Source organism: Nuphar pumila, chromosome 14, assembly GCF_984573655.1.
Source record: "Nuphar pumila chromosome 14, dmNupPumi1.hap1.1, whole genome shotgun sequence".
In the NCBI taxonomy this organism is placed as follows: domain Eukaryota; kingdom Viridiplantae; phylum Streptophyta; class Magnoliopsida; order Nymphaeales; family Nymphaeaceae; genus Nuphar; species Nuphar pumila.
This window is the reverse complement of record NC_143262.1, coordinates 15,985,569-16,009,124: the sequence shown is the minus strand read 5'-3', so window position 1 is coordinate 16,009,124 and position 23,556 is coordinate 15,985,569. Positions and strand designations below refer to the sequence as shown.

The window sequence follows — 23,556 nt, the reverse complement described above, 5'->3', positions numbered from 1 at the left end:
TAATTTATAGTGATTATTACCTTGTGCATGACTACTTAAACCGAGTTGAGTCCAAACTCACCAGGTAGCTTTGATTAGTCCTGAACAACTTGAACCGGATATGAGGTTACAGACAAGTCATTAACTCTAATAAAACTTTGATGCCCAACAGAGAGTGGGGCAGGTTAGAAAGATTACCGACCTGGTTTGCGCTAGCAAGTCTTAAAACATCAGTATTACTTTATCCAAATATCACGTAGAGGCTATATTATGATTACAACAGAAATGTATTTCTTTTACATGCCAGTGCATTAAATACAAAACAAGTATACATCTCATCCTTACGCACCGAATTGGCTGGAAGGGAACAAAATTCCAGCAACTAATATGGACAAAGAATAAGAGCAGAAGAGCAGGAAAGGGAAAAGAGGGGGCAGTACTTGACAGCCTCCCAACTTGCAATATGTATACAACCATATATCTTCCTTGAGCAGTAAATAAATGCTTTATCCAGATTCATTCTTCTCACATATGAATTGGAAAGAGTTTATGCAGAAGTACCCAACTCCTTTGGAATCAAACAGTGGTCCTGTAATCCGATTATTTGCAGCTGATGGTTTGAATGGCCATCCAGAAATTTATTAGTAACCTGAAGAGTAACAAGAATTATAAGTTGGCTTGTTGTTATCAATTTTCTGTGTTCTGGTCTCCCAAGTTATTTTTAACAAATTTTTCGGGACAGTGAATCTATTGTGGTGGAAATTATTGTAGTCCCACCAAGAGTGATGAAAGAACAACCCAACGCTGTGTTCACTGCCATTAGTTACAAGATATGCAATTAGTTTATTAGTGCAATGACAAGGTAAAACCACTGTCATTGCAAACAATTATGGAGTACAGTGATGTTCGTCCGAAAAAGTACCATGGTCGCTACCTGTTTGATTGAGTTGTCAGAAGAAAAAAACTGGCAGGTTTAGATTGACATATAAACAGACTGGAGGATTGTGCACATGCCAAATCCATCCAAAATAAGCTTTACTAAGGTTGTGTTTGAAAAACTCAGGCATGCTCTTCAATGTCAGATCCAGAATGGGGCTGATGCCAGATCTGAAGTTCACTCAAACAGGGGATCTCAGATCCCTGTTTCACCTTGAAAACCATGGTTTTCTCGACCAACCTGGGGATGGGGCCAGAGATTCATGATATGAAAACCAAGGTTCACAGACTGTGGCTATCGAAGTATACCCTGGTTCTGATAACCAGGATACTCCAACGCACCCTAAATTTCTTTATAAAACTACATCCAGAATTTCCTCTCTGATATATATTATAAGCACACCTGAGTGCATCCAAAAAGCTTTAGCTCCTGAAGTGATACGCAGGAATCTGCAATCAATCCAAGTGCTTCATCTGTCAATTTGCGGCACCATGATAAATCCAATCGCAGCAATCTTTTTGTGCAACAACTTGCAATCGACAAAGCAGTGTTGTGTGCAACCTGCAACCAAATGCCACAACAAAAATTTCAGAGACAAACCATAAGTAGCAAAAAGATAAAAGAGCCAAAAACAAAAGAAAAAAGAACAATCACTACAACAGTACAACTACTCTCTCTCTCTCTCTCTCTCTCTCTCTCTCTCTCTCTCTCTCTCTCTCTCTCTCTCTCTCTCTCACACACACACACACATAAATACCAGTACTGGTACATAGCACGACACAGATATGACTGGTCTAAAACACATATCTTTGAAAAAAAAAAGAAATAAAAAAGAGTAATGCAGGCATAGATGGCTAGGTCGGTGCGTGTGTGAATGTGCATGCATGTGTGCCACATTACCAGCACACTCCATTTTAACCAACATACGGTCAAGATGATATCGTGAAGAACCTGCCAGCTGTGTGTCCAATGCACAATTGACCACGCCTAACCATAGGCCCAATTTTGAATTATCATATTTGAATAATATCAAAAGCACAAAGTTTGCATTTATACTTTACATTGCCATCCACATGAGAGAAAAAAGAAAACATCATAACTACCAGCATGAGTATATCAATACATCAGCTCCACCCACTACTTTACTTCATTATGAGATCAAGACCAAACTTGTCTTTAATGGTGTGTTAACCATAGTATTTCTTATTTCTGAAACTCTTGTCACGCCCCACACTTCCTATCCCCTTCCACCCTATATGCTATTTTTAATGGGAAGTTACAATGTCGTGTCCAATGCATAGTTTAAAAACTCGCTGGGTCAACCTAGTGACTCGGTTGACTCGGCCCGAATCGTTGGGTCATTGGGTCAAAAACGAGTACAAACTCGTTTTGTACAAAACTCGACCAGGTCAACATCCTGTCCAATGCATAGTTTAAAAAGTTGCTGGGTCAACCTAGTGACTCGGCCCAGATCGCCCAGTCTGGGTCAAAAGCGAGTACAAACTCATTTTGTACAAAACTCGGCCAAGTCACCGAGTTGACCCGGCCGAGTCATGGGCAAGTCAGGCATATATAAATATATGTATATTATATATAAAAATATGTTTTCGGATGAAGGCGTAGTTGTTGTTGTATATATAAAAATATGGTTATACATATATTAATACAATTGTATATTAAATATATTATAAAAATATCATATAATGCAATATTATATATAATATATCGATAAAATATTATAAAATATATATAGTATATACATATATTTATATATTTTATATAAAATATAAAGTTAACATGACCGAGGCACCGACTTGACCCGGCCGAGTCACGGGTCACTCAAGGACGAGACGAGTGAGGAGTCAACGAGTGACGAGTCAACGAGTGACGAGTCAACGAGTGACGAGTGACGAGTCAACGAGTTTTAAAACCATGGTGCAATGTCCTTTTAGGTGCCTCCATGTGACATAACATACTTCCTTTGTTTGTGAATTTGCTACACTGGAATTCATGTCCTAACTTCCAACCTCTTCTACAAGTTTTATAAATTCAAAGATGGATGAGTATTTAAGATTATTGAACACTTTGCCATATTTGAGGTGAAAAAGATTCAATAGACGCACTTTTGAAAACACAGTTACCTTTAGGTGCAAATAGTAGATTAGGTAGAGGTGAGCACCAGCCCACAAAGCCCACGTGCTGGCTCGGCATGGCCCGCTATGAGCCGGGTCCAGGACTTCATTTTAGACCCACCCTCGGCCCGAACCGAGCTCCTAGCTTGGCCCAGTTCAGCTCAGCCTGTATGTGTGTGTGTGTGTGTGTGTATATATATATATATATATATATATATATATATATATATATATATAGAGAGAGAGAGAGAGAGAGAGAGAGTAGAAGGCAGCTGCCTAATCCGGTTTGTGCCTACTACGAGTAAACAGGGGGTTTCGGGGTTGTTTCTCGCAAATCTAACACCGCAAATGCATTCGGCATGGTCGATTTGCTAGAAAATTGCATAAAAAAACATGATTTTTTAAACTTTGGATATTTATGATATTTATAAAACATTTACACCGTCGATTTTCAAACCTTATAAAAACCTACTCGTGCATCAAAATCAGGCACATAGAACGCATATGTACCATCAAATTTGAGAAAAACACGAAAAAGAACCCTCCAAAAGCCCCGTAGACTGCAGTAGGCACTGATCGGTGTAGGAAACTACTCTCTCTCTCTATATTTAATATTTGGTGATATTGAACTAGAAATCACAGGTTCAAGCTTTATCAACTTAACCTGACCCCATAGATGTGTTCAGAATGGTTTGTTTGCTAAGGGTCAAACCTAGGATTGTGTTATTTAGATCTAAAAATATGATTTTTTGAGTCGTGGAATTTTAGTGCAATATAAACCATTAATTTTTTAAGCTCTTAAAAAATCTGCTTACATGTCACAATCACATTATTCAAAACTCATTTTCTACTAAAAAAACCTTTTAGATCGCATATGTAAGGTTTGATCTACCAAAAAAGCCCAAAAAATACGAAAGGAAGGTGATTTATACCAGAGTTGTCAGTCGAGGAAGCGGGAGCGGGAAACGATACGGGAAGCGGAAGCGAGAAGCGAGGCACTTCTAAAATTTTAGGAAGCGGGAAGCGTGGGACGACTTAGGAGTGAATCAGGAAGCGTCTCGGAAGCGACCTAAGAAGCGTCTCGGAAGCGACCTAGGAAGCGTCTCGGAAGCGAAGAAGGAAGTGACATAGGATTCGAGTGAGAAGCGAAAAGGAAGCGAATAAGAATCGAAAGGGAAGCGAAAATGTAATTATAATATTATATATTTTTATTTTATCAAAAAATAATATTTATGTCATCATTAATAAAATGAAACATGTATCTAAGATAATAAATAATATAAGTTGTAATTATCTAACAAATGCATCATATTGCAACTGTCAATCATTCAAAAAATCATACATCAAGAGAAGATCATAATTCGCATTCTTGTTGCAACCATTTAAGAAATGCATGAAAGCACTTAATAACGCATTAAGAAAATAATTAAATTTGATTAAAAAGTATACCTTTTTCAACGAAAGAATCAAATGACTTGTTATTTGATGTTGTGATTGTTGTAAATCATGTCATCTCTGCAACATAGAAAATGAGAAATCAATAAACTCAAAGATTACATAGAGATAAGGTTAAAATTTTAAGCTATAAATTTCTAAACTGTAAATTATAAGCTACAAAGTTCTAAACTCTAAACTTAAAATTAACATAATTCACTACTTCACTTCATCATGCAATATTCAAAATAAAAGTACATATCAAACCAACAAAATATTACAAGACCATGACAAAAAAGTAACATAAAAGTTTTTAAGTTGGGCTACTTCAACTACATCATCAAAAAAATAATTAATAATTCAAGAGTTCATTAATCTGACATCTTTCTCGTCCCCTTCAAGTCAGCAATAGATCGCGAACTTTCTGCATCATCACGTGTTTCTTGTCCTCCACGACCATGTCTTCTGCTCCTTCCTTCATTTCCTATAATGAATATGTTAAAAAATAAAAATGTTCAAAAACCATAATTTAAAATATACAAAAACACAATATCAACATACCTTGCCTAAGTCTCCTGCTAAAGAAACGATCAATCCGACCTTGAGGAACTGATGGTCGCTCTTGTATATCTGCAGTTCTATTAGCTCTATTGGATTGATTTGTATCATCTTCAACTTCATTTGTACGTATGATTATTGGAGGTAATGGAGCTCTTGTTTGTGCATCTTTGGGCTTGGATTTGAAAATAGTGCTTGATTGTTGTGCACTATCATCTAAATCTCTCCAACGCATGTCCTCTAATCTCAACGTATTTTTTTCTACAATAGGAAGTTCTGGATTGATATCTCATTTTCGACTAAGTCCTTCTTTATAGCGATTGTTGCACCTTTTTATAACAAGAATATAAAATATGAATGGTAATAAATAATCAATAATAGAAAAAGAGAAAAAAATACCAAAACAAAAGTACAACATAATTTAATCATACATGTCAATCAATCGAAGATTGGAATGAATATACACTAAGGTATCAGCACGATCTTCATTGAGCCTATTTCTTTTAACATTGTGAATATAACTATAGGTGCTCTACACTCTTTCTGCAGAAGATGTGCTAATAGATTGAGATAAAACCTTAATGGCTAATGCTCTCAACTCAGGTGTATCACCACCATAAAAACGCCACCAATTAAGCACCGACATTGTAGGATTCAGTGCATCTATTATTGCTGCATTTCGGCTAAATCTTTCACTTCTTGATGCAAAAGTCATAAGTTGTGCCGTATAAAGTGTAGATGGCTCTTCATTTCCAACAGATATCACTTCAAGCGCGAGCATTGCACCGTCTAAGATATCATTATCCTTTTCTGCAAAAAAAATGTTTAATAACTATAACAAGAAAATGCAAATGAAATAATAAAATAATTAAATCATTAAACTTTATTGAATAGATAGAATAAAATTTTTAGCAGGAGAAACTCGTTTGACCCCTCCTGTTGCTGGGATCTTGAAATACTCTGACTTGTAATATTTTGGAGTAAGCATGTGGGTTAGACTATGGAAAGGCACATTCATTCTATCTCATCTATTTGAGACAATCTTATGAATATTTTCATACAAATCTGATTGTCCTTTTAGATTGTCTTTGATTTCCCCCAACATGTTGTCCATGCCTTCATACACTTCACCAATTATAGGGCCTTCTTGATCACAAAATTTAATCATCTTATGTATGGGTTTTGTAATCAATAATGTTAAACGTACAGAATCCCAATATTCTTCATCAAGAAGAGTTGTTTTTGTTGTAACCGCCTTTTTTTTTATAGTTTCACTCGTGCATGACTGCTTCCACTCACTCCATCTATCTGAAATTACTGTGAGCCTCAAGCTCTCCCTCACATCAAGCAAGCGTTTCAAAGTAGTATAATATGAAGCAAACCTTGTTTTTGTAATCTTTATTAACTCTAATTTTCCATTGCTTCTAAAGATTGCTAGTGCCTTTGCATGATTTGTAATATACTTCACAATTTCTTTACTCTGCAAATATGTTTCTCCCAACCAATGAAACTCATGTGCCAAATCCTTAAAGATCAAATTAAGTGTGTGCACAACACAAGGTGACCAAAAAATATACTTATACGTTTGTTTTAATTCTTCATCTGCTAACTTGCAATTTACTGCATTGTCTATAATCACTTGCAGTACATTAGAAGGCCCTACAAGTCTAAATCTCATTTTCAAAAACTCGGAAATGTTTGTAGCTGACGGTTGCATATTAGAAAAATCGCTTGCATATAAGAACATCGAGCCAAAACAGTTTGAGGCAAGTATATTTATCAAGTGTTTGTTCTTGATATTTGTCTAACCGTCTGAGACAATGAAAACTCCAAACTCCTCAAACTTTTCTTGAAATTCATTTAACTCTCTGTGAACACACTCTTTCTCACTGTCAAACAACGTTGTTCACGCTTTTTCATATAATGGGGGTTTATATCCAGGCACTTTACTAACTGCAGATATCATTTGTTCCCAATATGGTGATCGAAGCACATTGAAAGGTATGCCATTTGCACACAAAAATTTGATAATTTTGTGATCTACATTATTTCTTTCTACATTTTTAAAAGTATCACGAATATCAACTGTTTTTCGGCTTTCACTAGATGATGTACTCATAGTAATAGGCTTCTTCAGACTATCAATTCTTGATCTCCTCAACGTAAATGCACTTGATGAAACCTCCACTCGGCGAACTTGTCTCTTAATTTTTTTTGTCAATTCTGCATTTTTTTCAACTACAGGGCAAAAGGCAAGCCCAACACTTTGTCCCTTTGAAGATCCCATAAGATGTGCAAAAACTCGAGTATATGACCCATGATAAATATTTTTGCAGTGCCTGCACATAAAAACCTGGGTTTCACCTTGCTTTCCTTGCCCACTCTTCTTTTGTTTCAATACATGGCGCCATAGCACTGTTGTTTTATGCATGCTAGGTGGTTCATCATCTTGGTCATCTTCAGAATAGTAGTCATCCAAGTCATATTCTTCTTCATCTTACTCATCAAAACAATTTTCATTTTTGTCCTCAAACTGATATGGACAATCAGACGACCTCTTGCCCTTTCTTACATTGTCCTTCCCAACACCACTAGACGATTCATGCTCCAAATTGTACAAAGAATCATCATCGTCATCATAATTATCATGATCATAGCTTGTGATGGTCATTAATGAAGCAAAGAACAAGCAAATATACCTGCATCATAAAAGTATATGAATGAACCTAAAACACTTTAAAATTTTAAATAAGCATCATTCATAAAGATGAAAGATCTATCTATAATATACTATGATGAAGCAGACAAAAATAAAAAAGAAAAGGAGAAAAAGAAAGAAAGTTCTTTCAAAAGATTGCATATATGAAAAATTGTTAAACAAAGACAACATCACAATGAAGAAAGACAAAATTCAAATTGACACTGAATGGGAATTGGGTGAGGTAAATGTAATCTGAGACAAAAATATGCATTTCAGATTCTCAACTCTCAACTCTCAATAGATTAAGACCATTAAAACGTATATGGTTGTCTTTATACTAAGACAAGTTCACAAGGACAAATGGATGACAATAAAAAAGAATGTAGATAACAAAAGAGCTCGATTATGCAGCACATCAAGTACCAATTCTTACTACCCATGGACAAGTTACCTTCAGCCTAATACTTGTAATTAATTTGAAGTCATTTTTTATTTTAAACACAGAAAGTGAAAGCTCAAATGGCTCAACAAATACATTTTTGCAAATCTAGAAATCTAGACACAGTAAAAAGCTAAGTAGTGGTCATCATTTAGAGTGAATAACTCCATGTAATAGGGAAAGAATTCAACTTTTGAAATTTCAAGAGTCAAAAGAATTATGCTTCACCACATGGAATCAGCCTAAAACAAAAAAAAACTATTATTAACAGCAAAGGATGCAGAGTGAAGAACACAAATCAATGAAATCATTACTCTCATAATTTACCAATTACTAAAACAAAAAAATAAACATCATTTGGAGTCTGGACCCAACCCAACCCACTATGCCTCTTAAATACCTAGTTTGGGTTGGATCTATAAGAATCCAACCCAAACCAAAAGCCTCCACCAAACCATCCTCTCACCTACTCGGTTTGGGTTGGACCCATAAGGATCCAACCCTAAACCAAGGTTTTAAAACCCGTGACTCGGAACTCGACTCGTTCTTTATTGACTCGTGACTCGGCGGGTCAACTCGGTGACTCGGACCGGGTTTTGTTAACTTTTGATTTTAAAAGAAAAACAATATATAATTTGTCTGAAACCATGTTTTTCAGTAAACATAGTCTCCAAATGTCTGTAAGAATATAAAAACAACTGCAAACAGCTATAGAGGTTTGCTTGAATAATTGAATTTGATATCTATACAAGCACTTTGACTAATTCATGACTTGAATTAGAGGATTTGGTCACCAAGAGTTCAGTCTCCTACTACCTAAGGTTCCTAAAATGGCCAATCATATATGCTAGCTTGTTTTAAAAGTTTTAATTCCCTCTCTACCAAATCCATAAATGTAAAATAGGGATATATGTGCATATTGAAAGTTTACAGAATGCCCAATATCAACATAAATAAGCAATTTTCTCATGTATAAAACTGTGCAGGAAATATATTAATGGCACAACTATAAAAAGACTACTAATATTTGAATATGTACAATGCTTGTTCACATAACAAATGGATGATGAAACCTAAATGTGACTTCCCATAGGCACAGTTGACCCTCCATATATAGTGAGAATCATTTCTTTAAAATATTTTGCTAGAATAAGTTGATAACACAGGGTGAACAGTAGTTCGAACAACATGGTGATTTTATTCTATGGATTTAAATGCTTTTTTATCTTTAAATGATTTTTATTTTCTTTTTTATACAAAATCTGGGGGTAACCCTTGTTAAAATATATGTACTTATATATTTCGAAACTGTAATTTAAAACTCAAAAAACAAATTTCAAACATCCCAAAACTCGCCTGAGTCAAGCCGAGTCAGGCCGAGTCAAGCCCGAGTTTTGGCAAACCGAGTTTGCCTTGCCGGGTTGACTCGCTGGAGGGCCGAGCCGAGCCGAGCCGAGTCAACGAGTTGACTCGGCGAGTTTTAAAACACTGCCCCAAACCACTCTAACCCCCATTTATAACCAATCTCAGTTGGTTGGATCCAACCCATACAATAAGGCACCCACCACCATCTCTATAACCCCCACTCTCTGTATTTTTTTTTTACCCTCTCTCTTTGCTTTCTACTTCTCCCTCTCTTCTCCCTCTCTCACCCTCTTGGTTCACCCCCCTCGGCGTGCACGCCTCACACACCACCATCTTTACCTCTAGTGAGCCCCAACCCATCGTTGGTCATAGGCGGGGCAGAACTGGGTTGTAGCCCAGTCCTGCCTCCCGATCCAGTTAAAAAAAAAAATTAAAAGCTCAGTCCTAGCTCACATCTTCTTAGACAACTTATTGAGAGAAATAGAGAGAGAAACAAAGATTTGCATATGGTTTTTATTGATTTGGAGAAGGCATACGATAGAGTACCCAGGGACGTTCTCTGGTGGACAATGATGAAGAAAGGTGCTTCTCTCAAGTACATTAGTATAATTAAAGATATGTATGAAGTAGTAACCAATGTCCGCACTTGTGGAGGGGTGAGAAACCAATTTTCCTATAACGGTTGGGTTACATCAAGGATCTGCTTTAAGCTCTTTCCTATTTGCTATAGTGATGGATGAGCTTACGGGATCAATTCAAGAAAATGTGTCGTGGTGTGTTTGCTGATGATATTGTTTTGATTGATGAGTCTAGAGCTGGGGTTAATGTTAAGTTAGAATTATGGAGACAGACATTAGAAGCAAGAGGTTTTAAGTTGAGTAAGAGTAAGACAGAATACATGGAATGTCGATTTAGTAATCTACAAAATAGAGATGGGAGTGTAGTGAAGCTTGGTGAGCAAGAAATACCGGTGGATGATTCTTTCAAATATTTGGGATCTATCATTCAAAAGTATGGAGAAATTGATGGAGATGTAAATCATAGGATAAAGGTTGGGTGGATGAAATGGAAGAGTGCAACTGGAGTGTTGTGCGATCGTAGAATGCCATTGCGGTTGAAGGGAAAGTTTTATAGGAAGACTATTAGGCCCGCTTTACTATATGGTACGGAATATTGGGCTGCCAAGAGACATCATATTCAAAAAATGAGTGTAGTTGAGATGTGTATGCTTAGATGGATGTGTGAAAATACAATAAAAGATAAGATTCGGAACGAGGAGATACGTAAGAAGGTAGGCGTTGCACCCATTGAAAATAAGATAAGAGAGAATCGTTTACGGTGGTTTGGACATATTCGGCGAAGGCCTAATGATGCTCCAATTAGAAGGATGGAGAAATGGGAAAATATAGGTCGGGGTAGGCCTAGGAAGACATGGATGGAGATGATAGGAAAGGATATGAATGCTTTGAACCTCACCGAGGACATGGCATTAGATAGAAATGATTGGAGGAGAAGGATTCATGTGGAAGACCCAGAATAATTTTATTTTTTGGTTCATATCGCCGACCCCAATTGTTTTGGGATGAAAGCGTAGTTGTTGTTGTTGTTGTTGTTTGTTGTAGTCCTAGCCCAGCTCCGATTCCATATGAAATAGATTTTTATCCATTTTTGTAGCCTAGTCCTAGCCCAGCCCTGACTGCAAAAAATAGTTTGATTTGTCCATATGAAATAGATTTTTATTAATAATTGTAGCCATTTTTTATTTTATCTCAAAAAAAAATCGGGGATGCTGCCCCCGAACCCCTATCACACCAAATTCTTTTTTTTTGCTACACCCCTATTTGCACCCCCCCCCCCCCACCACACATGAATCCTAGCTACGCCACTGTCGGTGGTGCTCCCTGTTGGAGCCTCCTCCCCCAACCTTCTCCCTCTTTGTGTGTCTCTGTTAAGCCACCCCCCCCCCCATGCCCAAGCCACTTGCCATGCACAGGTGGTCAGAGGTCCTCCTCTCCCTAGCTCGCAGCTGGCAGAACCCAACTGCCATCAACTCTTCACGAGCCCTTTGCATCTTTGTGGCAGGAGGTCACCCTGCACCCAGTGTGCCCTTGCTTCGTGTTGAGACTGGTCGAGCCCTCCAACCCAACCATTGCTTCTTGTTGTCCCCTTTTCACCAAGAACCCAGCAGATCTAGATTCGAGATAGAGAGAGTGAGAGAGCGTGAGAGAGAGGGGGTAAGAGAAGATAGCGTACCTGAAGGTCCTGAACATCTTCATCGTCGGAAGTCGGTGAAGGCCACCAGAATTTTTTGAGGTCGCTGAAAACTCGAGAGAGAGAGAGAGAGAGAGGGAGGAGTCGGAAGATACGTGTAAAAAAACAAAACCCTAAGCCCCTTTCAATTTTATTTTTTCACGGGTTTTGTAAAATACCCATTTATCCTCAGTAAAAAAACATATTCATGTGTAAAAAAAAAAATTAAGGGCAAATTCGTTCTTTCCACAATAGCATCCCCCTTTAAAGGGGTACGCGTCTCCCATTAAAGAGGTACGTGTCTCCCTTTATCGGGGTACGCATCCCCCTTTAAAGGGGGACACGTACCTCTTTAATAGGAAGCGCGTCCCTCTTTAAAGGGAAACGCGTTCCCCTTTAAAGGGTTACACGCTTCCTCAATTGAACCTGCGCTTCCCCTTGCGTTTCGGAAGCGCCGCGCTTCCGAAGCGCGTCCTGGGGAAACGTGTGTCCCCTATTCTATAGGGGTTTCCGGTAACTCTGATTTATACTCAATAGTTTTGTGCCTTCAATAGAGAAAACTCTCCCCATATTAGAAAATCAAGTGTCTCTACAATTGTTTAATAAAAGAGACATAGAAACTATGACATCTAATCCTAGGAGGTACAAATATGTATACCTAGGGTTAGTACAATTGGCAGTAAAATCCTTAACCCGAAAAGGACTAAACACAGTTGTATTAGTTAGTTAGTCTATGGGATTGTAGAAATCTAAAATATACAAATTCTCTTATAGGCTTAGTAGAAGCAAGCTTAAGCCAAAGGCTAATATTCTTTAACACTTTTCCTGATTTTTCAGTAGCCCTATCAAATCCTCATTTGTCCAAGGTCTCTCTCTCTCTCTCTCTCTCTCTCTCTCTCTCTATATATATATATATATATATATATATATATATATATGTCACAAGGACTCGACAAACTGGATGCCGCACCTGCGTCAACGCGATGCGGGTGCGGCACCCAGTGCAGTCAACGAGACCCTGGTTGAGATCAACGCACCCAGGGTCATTTGTGTCTAGTTTTTGGACAAAAAAATGCTCCCGACTTTTCTTCCGGCGGACACAGAGAGAGAGAGAGGGGAAGGACGCGGCAGGGGGGGCCGTCGGCCCTTCGACGAATGCAGAGAGAAAGGGGGAGGGCACGGCAGGGAGCCGCCGACCTCCTGCCGGCCCTTCGGCAAACAGAAGAAGGAGACAAAGAAGAATAGAAGAAACGGAGAAGATGGAGATGCGTACCTAAGAGAGAGTCGGTATCGTCGTCGGCACCGGGCTTCGGTAGCATGCCGGGAGCGAGAGAGAGAGAGTGCACAATCGAGAGGGAGAGGAGGAGGAGTGCAGGGGTGAGGCCTTCCCCCTCACCCTTGCGTAATTTAAAGGGCACGAGAGGACGCAAATCGGGAAACCCCAACTTATCAGCAGAGGGGGGAAAAAACGAAGGCCTGCGACTGCGCGGGCGTTAAAACTTTTTTTTTAAGGGAAAACCCTTAGGGTTTTCCCTGGACTCGGTTTCGGTCCGGGTCCGAGTCTGAATTTTTTTTTTGTTTGTAAAATCGTGGGTTTTACACCAATCCCCAACGAGCAAAGCCATCGGAGAGATGAGACAACTGACCCTGGGTGCGTTGAGAGCACCCAGGGCCATTTATGTCCAACTTTTGGACTTTATATATATATATATATATATATATATATATATATATATATATATATATATATATATATTGTCGCACCTCGCACCCAAGTTTTTTGAAAGTGCCACACCCCCCACCCGCACCCATGTGACATAGTATATATATATACCAAACTTAGTTTAATAGTTGGGTCAGGTAGTAGGCCATAATAAGCATGTAGAGGCACCTATTTATAAGCATGGGTGGGCTTCTATTCTTCTCATTCTTAGACATGGGACTAAACTTCTGTTGTGTAAAGTCTCTTTTTTACATGTAGGAGAAAAAGATTAACATTAATGTATTATATTCTACTCATCTAATAAGAGAGAGAGAGAGAGAGAGAGAGATTATTAATTCATTAAATGTCTATGTGTAAAGACCACTCAACCTTTGAGAACAGTCCCACATCATCCATTACAAGAGAAAGACTTAAGACTCCCTACTATCTATAAAAGGATGGCTCCACACTACATCTTTTTACTCAAAACGGTTTGGGTGATGGGCTTGATGCTTGGACCCATTACTTCCACAACCAACACCAGGGCCAATAAGCCCGACGAGCCAATGGACAGGCCGTGGGCCGAGCTTTGGGCAATGGGCCAGCCCAAACCAGGCTTATGGCCCGGTCCGTCAAATGACGGGGCGGGCTTGACCGGGCCCAGCCCGGTTGGCCTGGTTCATTAGTGGGCTGAGTCGGTCCATAGCCCACCCCTAAGATTAGGTCTTTCATTTTAGAGGCTAAAAAATAGTTGAACAAAAAATTCAAAAAGTAATAATGGTATTTTTCTAGTTTTAGTTTGAAAATTAATTTTAGAAATTTTAATCAACTGAACGCTGCTAATGCTGAATGTTTGCATTTACTTTCAAAAGGATTTTGGAAAAGACATTTACATAGCATGTAATGAATTCTAAAATGAAAGAAATTAGACTCTCTTTCCCCTCAAAAAAAAAAGAAGAAAGAAATTAGTACAACACACAACAAAAGCTAATCAGAGAAAATCTGTGTCCGCAGCTATGTCACATGGGTGCGGGTGCGGCACTTTGAAAAAACTTGGGTGCGGGGGTGCGGCAAATATATATATATATATATATATATATATATATATATATATATATATATATATATATATATATATATATATATATATATATAAAGTCCAAAAGTTGGACATAAATGACCCTGGGTGCGCACCGGGTGCCGCACCTGCATCGCATCGCGTGCAGCACCCAGTTGGCCGAGTCCCTGTGACATAGGTCTGCAGTTATTAAAGAAAAGATGCATAAGCAAAATGTTTGATCGTGTTCTCCTAGTCATAATAAACAAAATATTTGGTCAAAATTAAAAGAAATCATAAAACAAATAGAAACGGTTTAAAAATGGAGATGATCCAGAATATTACAAGTATATGATGTACCTCTTTTACTCCATTGGCAGAAAAATCAGTTAAAGATTGTCCAGAGGCTCCCAAAAATGCTGCAATGACTTCATCACTGCAACTTGAAAGAAATTGATACAATCACTCACCCCAAAAATGAGTGGGGTTTGATAACATTATAGAGAAAACAAACATTTATGGAATTGACACCTGAATAGCAGGCAATATTACCAGTCTTCTAGCAGCAATTTGATCATTAAAGAAAAAGGTTTGGTTGCATATTTAAATGATTATAAAAGGAAAGAAAGGAAAGAGAAAAAACATATAAATTCCTAATAATAAAAGCAACATTTAGAAAAGAATTTTCTGCCATAAATGTTGAACACAATTTTAGCCTGTAATGCCTTATCTTTGCATGGCAGCAGTAGCACATATTAAATGGTTTCCCCTATATTGTTGTCTTTGGGCTTTATGACCCTTGCACCATCAAGAAACTTTTACACATGACTTCATCATTTATTGTGTGCATACATGCACACGTTCATGCCTACTTACATGAATGAATGCAAAGTCACATATACATACACACCTCAGGCCCACATTTAATCTAAGAGATGTATAATCACCATAAATCCTGTTCAACTGGAAATTCACAATGCTTGAAGATTGTCAAAGAGCTCTTTCCCAGAAAACACAAATGTAGAATAATATGGTGTGAATACAAGAAATTGTTTTCTGTATTTTATTTGGTAGAAACCTCTTACAGTGTTACCGCTCTTACCAATTATTCACAGAGGCGACGGCATTCACTACCAACAACCATTTAAAAAAAGGAAAGAAAAAGTTCCTAGAAATGCTATACAATAATAACAACCTAACATATAAAGCAAGTAACAATCAGGTGCTTAAAGTTAAATATCAAAAAGCATAAACTGCAAGGTAACATAAACTAATGATTGAAAGCATTATGGGAAAAGACCTGAATGAACATCGGTTGATTGTAAGCACTTGGATTGACTGGCAACCATCAGAAAGGTGGCTAATAGCAGTGTCGGTCAAGTTACACAAGTTCTTGAGATTAAGAGTACACAACCCACAACATTTTGCCGCAATAGCTTTAATGGAACCATCTGTCAGTTGCCTGCACCAAAAGAAACTGAATTGATCATCACAACATTATGCATGGTAGCTCCTCCAATACCATTATTTTTAAATCCTACATAATAAAAACAGTTATGAGACCATCATTGTTCCAATTCAGGTGAACTGACGAGAAATTCCACTCCCAAAGCATGTAGAAACAAGGCACTCGTCACGACACTAACCAGCAGTCAGCAAGTATAAGCACCTTCAGTTTTGAACCATGTACATAGACCAATTCGGATATAAATGTATCACAAATGGTATGGATGCCAGCCACTGATAATACTTCCAAATTTTTCAAATTCATCAATGAATGAAGGATAGCCATCACATCCAGCTGCTGACAGCCATCAATATACAACTCTTTGAGTGATGCTCTCAATTTGTCAACTAGCTCATAGATCCCAGCTTCAGTGAGAGAGGTACATTCAGACAAATTTATAGAAGTCAGTGCAGGTGCAGCAGAAACAAGAGCCAGTAAACCAACATCTGTAAGACAGTATGCACCCTTCAGTGACAGAGAAGTCAAGCAAAGTAACTTTCCAGAAGAGAAGAGTGCAGCCTGCAGTTTATTGTCTGATATACAACGGCCACATAGGTCAAGATGCAGTACCTGAGGGAAGCATAGAAGCATCAACAAACCAAAGCATGATATTCCTGATCACTATTTCAATAAGATATAAAAAATAGACCCAGAGCCAATGCAGCAAAATCATAATCTGATGTGCAACCATCACCATAAACACATCAGATTATATTGTTTCCCACACTCTACCTAGATGCAGATGAATATAATAATCTCCTAACCAAATTCACTTTCATCTCAGAATCAAATTTCAACAAAAGAATAGAGAGAAGTTCCTGATCAATAATTTAATGTGCATGTAGTAAACATTGTGATCTCTCAGTGGTAAATAACACTTTTTTCTCACCCATACTTCAAGGTTTAAATCCAACTACAACAGATTACTCCAGGACAGACTCTGCTGTGAGGGGGCTGAGCATCATCAGATAGATGATTTCATCCAAAACCGTTTACCAAGGTTGTAAGTATTGTATCATTACCCGTATCAATCAGGCCCAAAGTAACACCATACAGTATCGTATCGTAAATTTTTAATAAAAAAATCCAAAAATAAAAAATCAGAAAAAAAATAACAAAAAATCTAAAAAAATCATCACATGAAACAATGATGAATTGCACAAAATACAACCATAAAATCACATATGAAACATTTATGTCTTTATGAGCTGCATAAGACATCATCAAACATCAACTAATATAGAATCATATATTGCATGCATATCTCACAACAATGCAAAATATTAAATATCTTGCAATTAAGAACATGTCACAAGACTCATACTTTCATACTAAAACAAAAATATTATGGCAATAGTTGCTTTCGATTTTCAATCGGTTTCCACTCATTACTTGAGTGTCTCATTGTCATGCCGGATCATCTTATTCTATCTTTGTTAGAGGAGTGTGGAGTTTGATTTCTACCTTCATAAAAATCTTTGATTTTTGCAAATAAGTTGGCGGGAGGTTGTAGGGGGCAGCCCCCTCCGAGGCAAAAATTTTTGGAGAGTAACTTTGCCATTTTTCTCATAATAAAGATTTTTTTACTTTAACTCATTTTTTGAGTAAAAAAATGGTGAAAATGCATTTTTTACCTTAACCGACTTTTTCGGGTGAAAAAAAGTGGAAATACACTTTTAATGGCATCTAAACAAATGGAGAAATCCGCCCTCAAAAGGTATTTAAAACCCAAAATGAAAAAAGGTAACTTTCGTTCTTTTTAAAGTGCACCATGTATCGTACGATACGACACGATACAAGGGTGTATAGTATCACAAAACCCAAAAGTAACGATATGTATCATACTGTATTGTCCGATACTTACAACACTACCATTTACAACTGATCCAAATCCATTTTTGAACTAGATCAGAGGAGATTCCCAAGATCTGACACATTTTAAATATTGGTTCAGGTCAAACTCTGATCAAATCTGATCCCTTAATCTCCCTCCTAGTAGATTTCTGAGAGGGTAACAAAAAAAACAAGTTGAACACTACACATCAGATGCAACATGTCCCATTCTATAAAATAATGGAACGATGCAACCAAGCGGATCTCAGACCGGAGACACAATATAATCAACAGAGATAACACATAAGACCACCAAAAATGTTAGCTTGCTTATACTGCTGCCATACTCAAATGTCCCTGTTTCAGTGTCAATTTTAACCATAGTCACATATATCGTTCAAGGTAATTTCTCGCCAAGGGATTTTCAATAAGTGGTTTTTCTCGAGAAAATCTTGGGAGTTTTAAAATTTAAAAATACAAAAAATAGTAAGAAAGATAAGAAAATAATAGGTCTTGTATCATTTTTCTTGCAAAAATATAAGGAAATGAGTTTGAAGTACAGTTTTTAAAATACAAAAGAAACACAAAATACAAAAACTGAGCTTAAAAATACATAGAAATAAGAATATATCAAAAATATCATAAAAATATCATGACAATATTCTGATACTCTGATTCCTGGTGATATTTTGAAAATATCACAATATTTTGCTGATATTATCGACTTACCCTAAATTGATCAATAATATCACGATATTTCAAAATATCAGCTATATCAGTGACTATGATTTCAACTCTCTCCTTTCGATGAGCAGTGCTTTCAGTATTGGTATCATCTGTAAATTAGATGAACTGAACCAAGATTACAGTGAGATAGGTGGTTCAAACCTTAGAATGACAAGCCATTCTTTTTCTTTAAAGCTAATGGTAGAGATGATGAGTTAAAACTTAAAACTGACCTTTCAGACTAGGTGTGCATCACATATTACCAAAAAAAGGAATCAATAAAATATTAAGCATCTTTGAAAATTTTTCATTGAAGTAACTGAGATAACTCCTAAGATGATAAGAAATGAGTTTCTCCTAAGTGGTAAGGAAATAAGATGATGGGAGAAAAAGAAAGGATTAAAATAAAAATCTATTGAAAAAGAACTTAAACACAATATTTGGAGAATTAAAAACTCCTTTCTAGAGGAAGATTACAACAAGTGAAGGAGGTTAAAGGGGAAAGGCTTGAACCGAAGAAAGAGAAAGAAAGATGATTAAGACTACTCAGAAGATTGACAGAAAAAAGGATAATCAGAATATGAAAGAAGATGAAAATGAACCTATGGCAGCAAGGACTTCATGCCTGAAATATGGACAGAATTCTATTATTAACTTATGGCACTGCAGACACTTTCTGTTGTGCATCATGTTATGGAATTAAAATAAATATCTCTGATTAAAAGAACCAGATGCCAAAAGACCCAAACCACAAATCCATGCTGAAAATTATATATCTGATGCAATGAAGAATGAAATGTCATACCCTATTTAGGATCCAGATCTAGCTGGTGTTTTTATTTGCTAAATTACAATAATTTTAACATGGATTCTTCTATTAAATCTTTTATTTTGCACCTTGCTTTGCAATATATGGATTCAATGATGGTCAAAGTGATTTACATTAGTATCCCTAATGCTTGGATCACAGTGGTGTTGTACCACAAGTCCTATGATCTTATCTCAAGTGGGCCTACACCCTAGCTTGATAAGAACACAACCTGTGACCTACACTACAACAGATTTCCCCGGTAAAAAGGAACCAACATTTCTTCAAAAAAAAAATTTTAATCATGCTTTGCAGTGCCACTAACACACTTGGGACACAAAGTTAACCCCTTATTTTTCTGGATTAAAGAAATAAAAGATGTTCCTAGGGAACAACATTTAGAACATTTACAAGATTGTCATATTTCTTCAAATATATTCTCTTAGTACTGCACAAGATAGAGGTATCATCGTTAGCATAACAAATAACAAAACATATTCAAATTATCAGATAGATTCTTAAAAATTACAAATCATTGTAGGAGTTTTCTTCAATATCTTCATCTATGAATGCTTAAAAAATGCTAAGGAATGTGCATGAAATAGGTTTGTCATAAATACCATGATTGTGATTATGAAGGCACTGCAATTATCAAAGTATATAACTGAGATTTAGAGGGGCGACTCCGGAGTTTTCAGAAAAACTGGCAATAAGAAACACCAGAGGAAAATTCACTTATTTATCAAGACTTTTTGAATGCAGGATACAAGCCTCACCATTCAAAGAAGTCATAATATTATACTTCTAACAAGCAATTACTCGCTAAAAATAAAGAATATATATATATATATATATATATATATATATATATACACACACATATATATATATATAATCAGAAAAAAAAGGATTATATCCAAGCACATACCTTTAATTCATCAAAGCAACGCCTTGCAAACCATGCTTCTTCAAATCCCTGTTCTGTTATGTATGAGCAATCCAAAATACGCACAACCATTTGGGATGCCCTGAGAATCAGACCCAGAGCCCGTGAATCCATCTTTCTTGAAGCACAAAGTGCATATCCTATCTCAGTTAAAAACTCGTCAGGTATCCCTTCCAGTGATTCCACATCTTCAATGTGTTTACATAAATTTGACAGACACAATTCTCTAAGAGAAGGATGTGATCTACAGAACTTCCTGTGATCACCTTCTCTGGAAGGTGTCCATCCAAGAACAGGGGCCAAATCTGGACCGCTTGCAAGTTTCTTTTGACGCGCAGCCAATCTTTCGGATCGCGTCTTGACCACCTGAATGGCTTTGGAAAATGGACCGGCCCAATCTTCGGGTTCAGGCCTGAGATTATCATCTTGTGCTGGGAAATGTGAAGATGGATCCCCTTCTTCAGCATTATAATAAGCAAACCGATGGGCCATGCTTCTTGCCATCTCCAGATGCTGTTGTCGGATCTTTCCAGGATGCATCTTCCTCTTTTCCTTTGGATATAAAACTGTGACTTTATCCAGAGCATTCGAATTTTTCTCCTCTGCTTTCCGATCAGTCACCTCATATCTTTCCACACATCCATGGAGCTTCTCGAAATTCCCACTTGTTACTGTACCCCTCTTCATCTCAGCATCACTTCCATCTGCTTCCGTCTCCCCATCACTTATCTCAACTATCTCCTTGCCCTTTTCCTTCGATGTCCTCAATGTAGAACCTATAACACTGTTTCTGGAGCAAAATCGTTTTCTTTGTTCACTGGTCTCGGCACCATTAGCAGAAACTACACCATCAGTCGCCATTGAGTCCATGGCACTAACATTGAACTCAGGACCTCGTTGACCCTTACTATTTCCGACTCCATCATCAGGAGAAACTGGAAAACAGGATCCTCGATTTTCCTCATCAGCCCAGTTTGCAATGTAAGGATAGTTCAAATCTATAACCGTACCTCCTACATCTTCGCCATCGCCCGTGGCAGGACGATTTAAGTCTATAGCCCCCGTTTCAGGGATGGTAATCCCTTCCTCTAAGATTCCATTCCATCCCTTATCACCAGAGATATCCAAGCTAGGAGATTCCGAAACCCTACGCTTAGATGCAATTCTTTCACTCATTCGTAGAGGAACGGTTCCTTCGGAAGCCCTAATCCTCTTATTCCCAACAGTTCTTCCTCTCCGGTCAAACTTCGTCGCTCTCTCGTTGCCCCCACCATCGCTTGCCAAGGAACCTTCCCCCACTGAAGGAGGATTAGGCCTAAAAACCGAATTTGAGCCATCAGCAGCAGCATTCAGCCCGCTATCTGCTGTTTTTGAAACCCTAACTGCTTTCTGTTCAACAATCTTTTGCTTCTGGACCAGACCAAGATCTCCTGCATGATCGGCTTCGTCATTTTCTGGGAATTTCGTCTCAGACGCAACGGAAATGGACTCATCCATGGAATTATCAACTCTATTACCGACTACAGAATCCTTCGACGCAAGCCTAGCGCTTCTTCTTCTCTGAGTCGAGGAAGGAGGATGTCCATCCGAACCTAAGTTTCCTTTATCTCTACCAGAAGCAGACGCAGAAACGCTCTCGACCACAGCCGGATAAAAAAAAGAAGAAGAAGAACATATTGGAACAGAAGAAAGAGGACGATCAAGAGACTCGGGCACACCTGCAGACGACTCGTTCGCATCGGGCTCTCCTCCTCCTCTGCCGAAAAAATTCCCAACCCGATCATCTTTCGCTGTCATCTTCTCTCCGTCACCGGAAATTCCCTGCGATGGCGGGGCTGCATCGACGGATTTGGAATCAAACCGGAGGCTCTTCCTCGTGCAAACCGGAGCCCTGGGGTTTTGACACGGGCTCAACCCTAGGAACTCCTTTCTCTCACCATCGGAGTTCGGCGGAGTTCCTTCGGCCGTTGATACGGAAGGATCGACGGACGGGAGGTCACGCGGAGCTCTAGGACGACACGCCTTCGCCGGCGTCGGGCCGTCGACTTCCGGCACCATAAGGGAATGCGACAGGTGCCTCTTGGTGGCTGACCTCAGAATCGGCATGGGGTCGCCTGAAAAAACCGCCGGACGATAATTCCGAAAGTAAATTCCGGTGAGCCAACCGAGAGGGGCCAACGGAGGAGATGGTGGAAACTGAGGGGTAGCTTCCTGTGGAAGCTTTGTTTGGACATTGGGAGACGGATTTTAAAGGAAAATTCCCGCGTGTCGTCAAATATCCTTATCAAATATTACGATGATACCACTCTGACAATAGTTGTTTAACGCAAAGTTGACGTGATCGGTGCGTATCGGCTTATACGTATCGTATCACCAAAAAACGATACGATACTGACTTAATCGGCTATTTTTAATAAATATAAAATAGCTTTAAATATTATTTTAATAGTTTTAACACGTGTCGCATTCTGATTGACATGTAATACTTGTTAATTATTTTTATCCTATTCAGAACGTTACACTTGAGTATCTGTATCGACCGATACACCAAAATTGTTGGCCAAACGATACATATCCGATTCTAATACCGACAGCATTATTTTGACGACAATGCCATCTAAATATCCATTTGGTTGTTCAGTAGTTCGGATCTTAAGGAAAGGCCTGGCACTCATCTAACGTTGGATTCGGATCTACTTAATAAATTATATCAGTGTCACACTCTTTAGTATTGAGATTTTCTCTACAAATAAAAATCTCACAATAAAAAACTTTTTATTAATTGAGAAATCTTAAAAAATAAAATATATAATATATAATATTTGACAATTTTTGTGAATATTTTAATATATTATTGAGGGATTTACCTGTCCAAATTGAATTGTTAAATTTATGAAGTTTAAAAATATGTTTGGGTTTGGATCTCGAAAAAGGATCCAAAATGACCAACCCGAGTGTACTTAAGTTGAGAAATATTCAAACAAAACACACATGATCCATTGGATCTCAAAACTATTTAGTTTAGATCTTAAGAGAGATCCAAATTGTTTGACTCACATAATTAGGATTTAGATATAGGAGGGAGATCCAAATTGATCAAACTTAGATGACTAAGATTTGGATCCAATTGATAAATTCAATCCAAAGTAGAATTTAGTTTCAGTTTGGATCTACAGAGGTCC

General features: G+C 37.8%; 1 protein-coding gene across 2 annotated transcripts; it reads right to left on the bottom strand.

Annotated features, from left to right (window-relative positions):
* Window positions 1–215: 215 nt before the first annotated feature.
* Window positions 216–22,513, bottom strand: LOC149816494 (uncharacterized). 2 transcript variants are annotated; one of them, XM_089986594.1, is made up of 6 exons: window positions 20,357–22,513; window positions 16,201–16,631; window positions 15,855–16,016; window positions 14,915–14,990; window positions 1,319–1,477; window positions 216–628 (listed from the first exon to the last, which is right to left on the bottom strand). In XM_089986594.1, the coding sequence occupies exons 1-6, from the start codon at window positions 22,478–22,480 to the stop codon at window positions 527–529; spliced, it is 3,054 nt and encodes a 1,017-aa protein (XP_089842720.1). In that variant the 5' UTR covers window positions 22,481–22,513; the 3' UTR covers window positions 216–526. The 2 variants fall into 2 exon arrangements, 1 of the variants encoding a protein (XP_089842720.1); XR_016427557.1 differs by lacking the exon at window positions 14,915–14,990.
* Window positions 22,514–23,556: the final 1,043 nt, after the last annotated feature.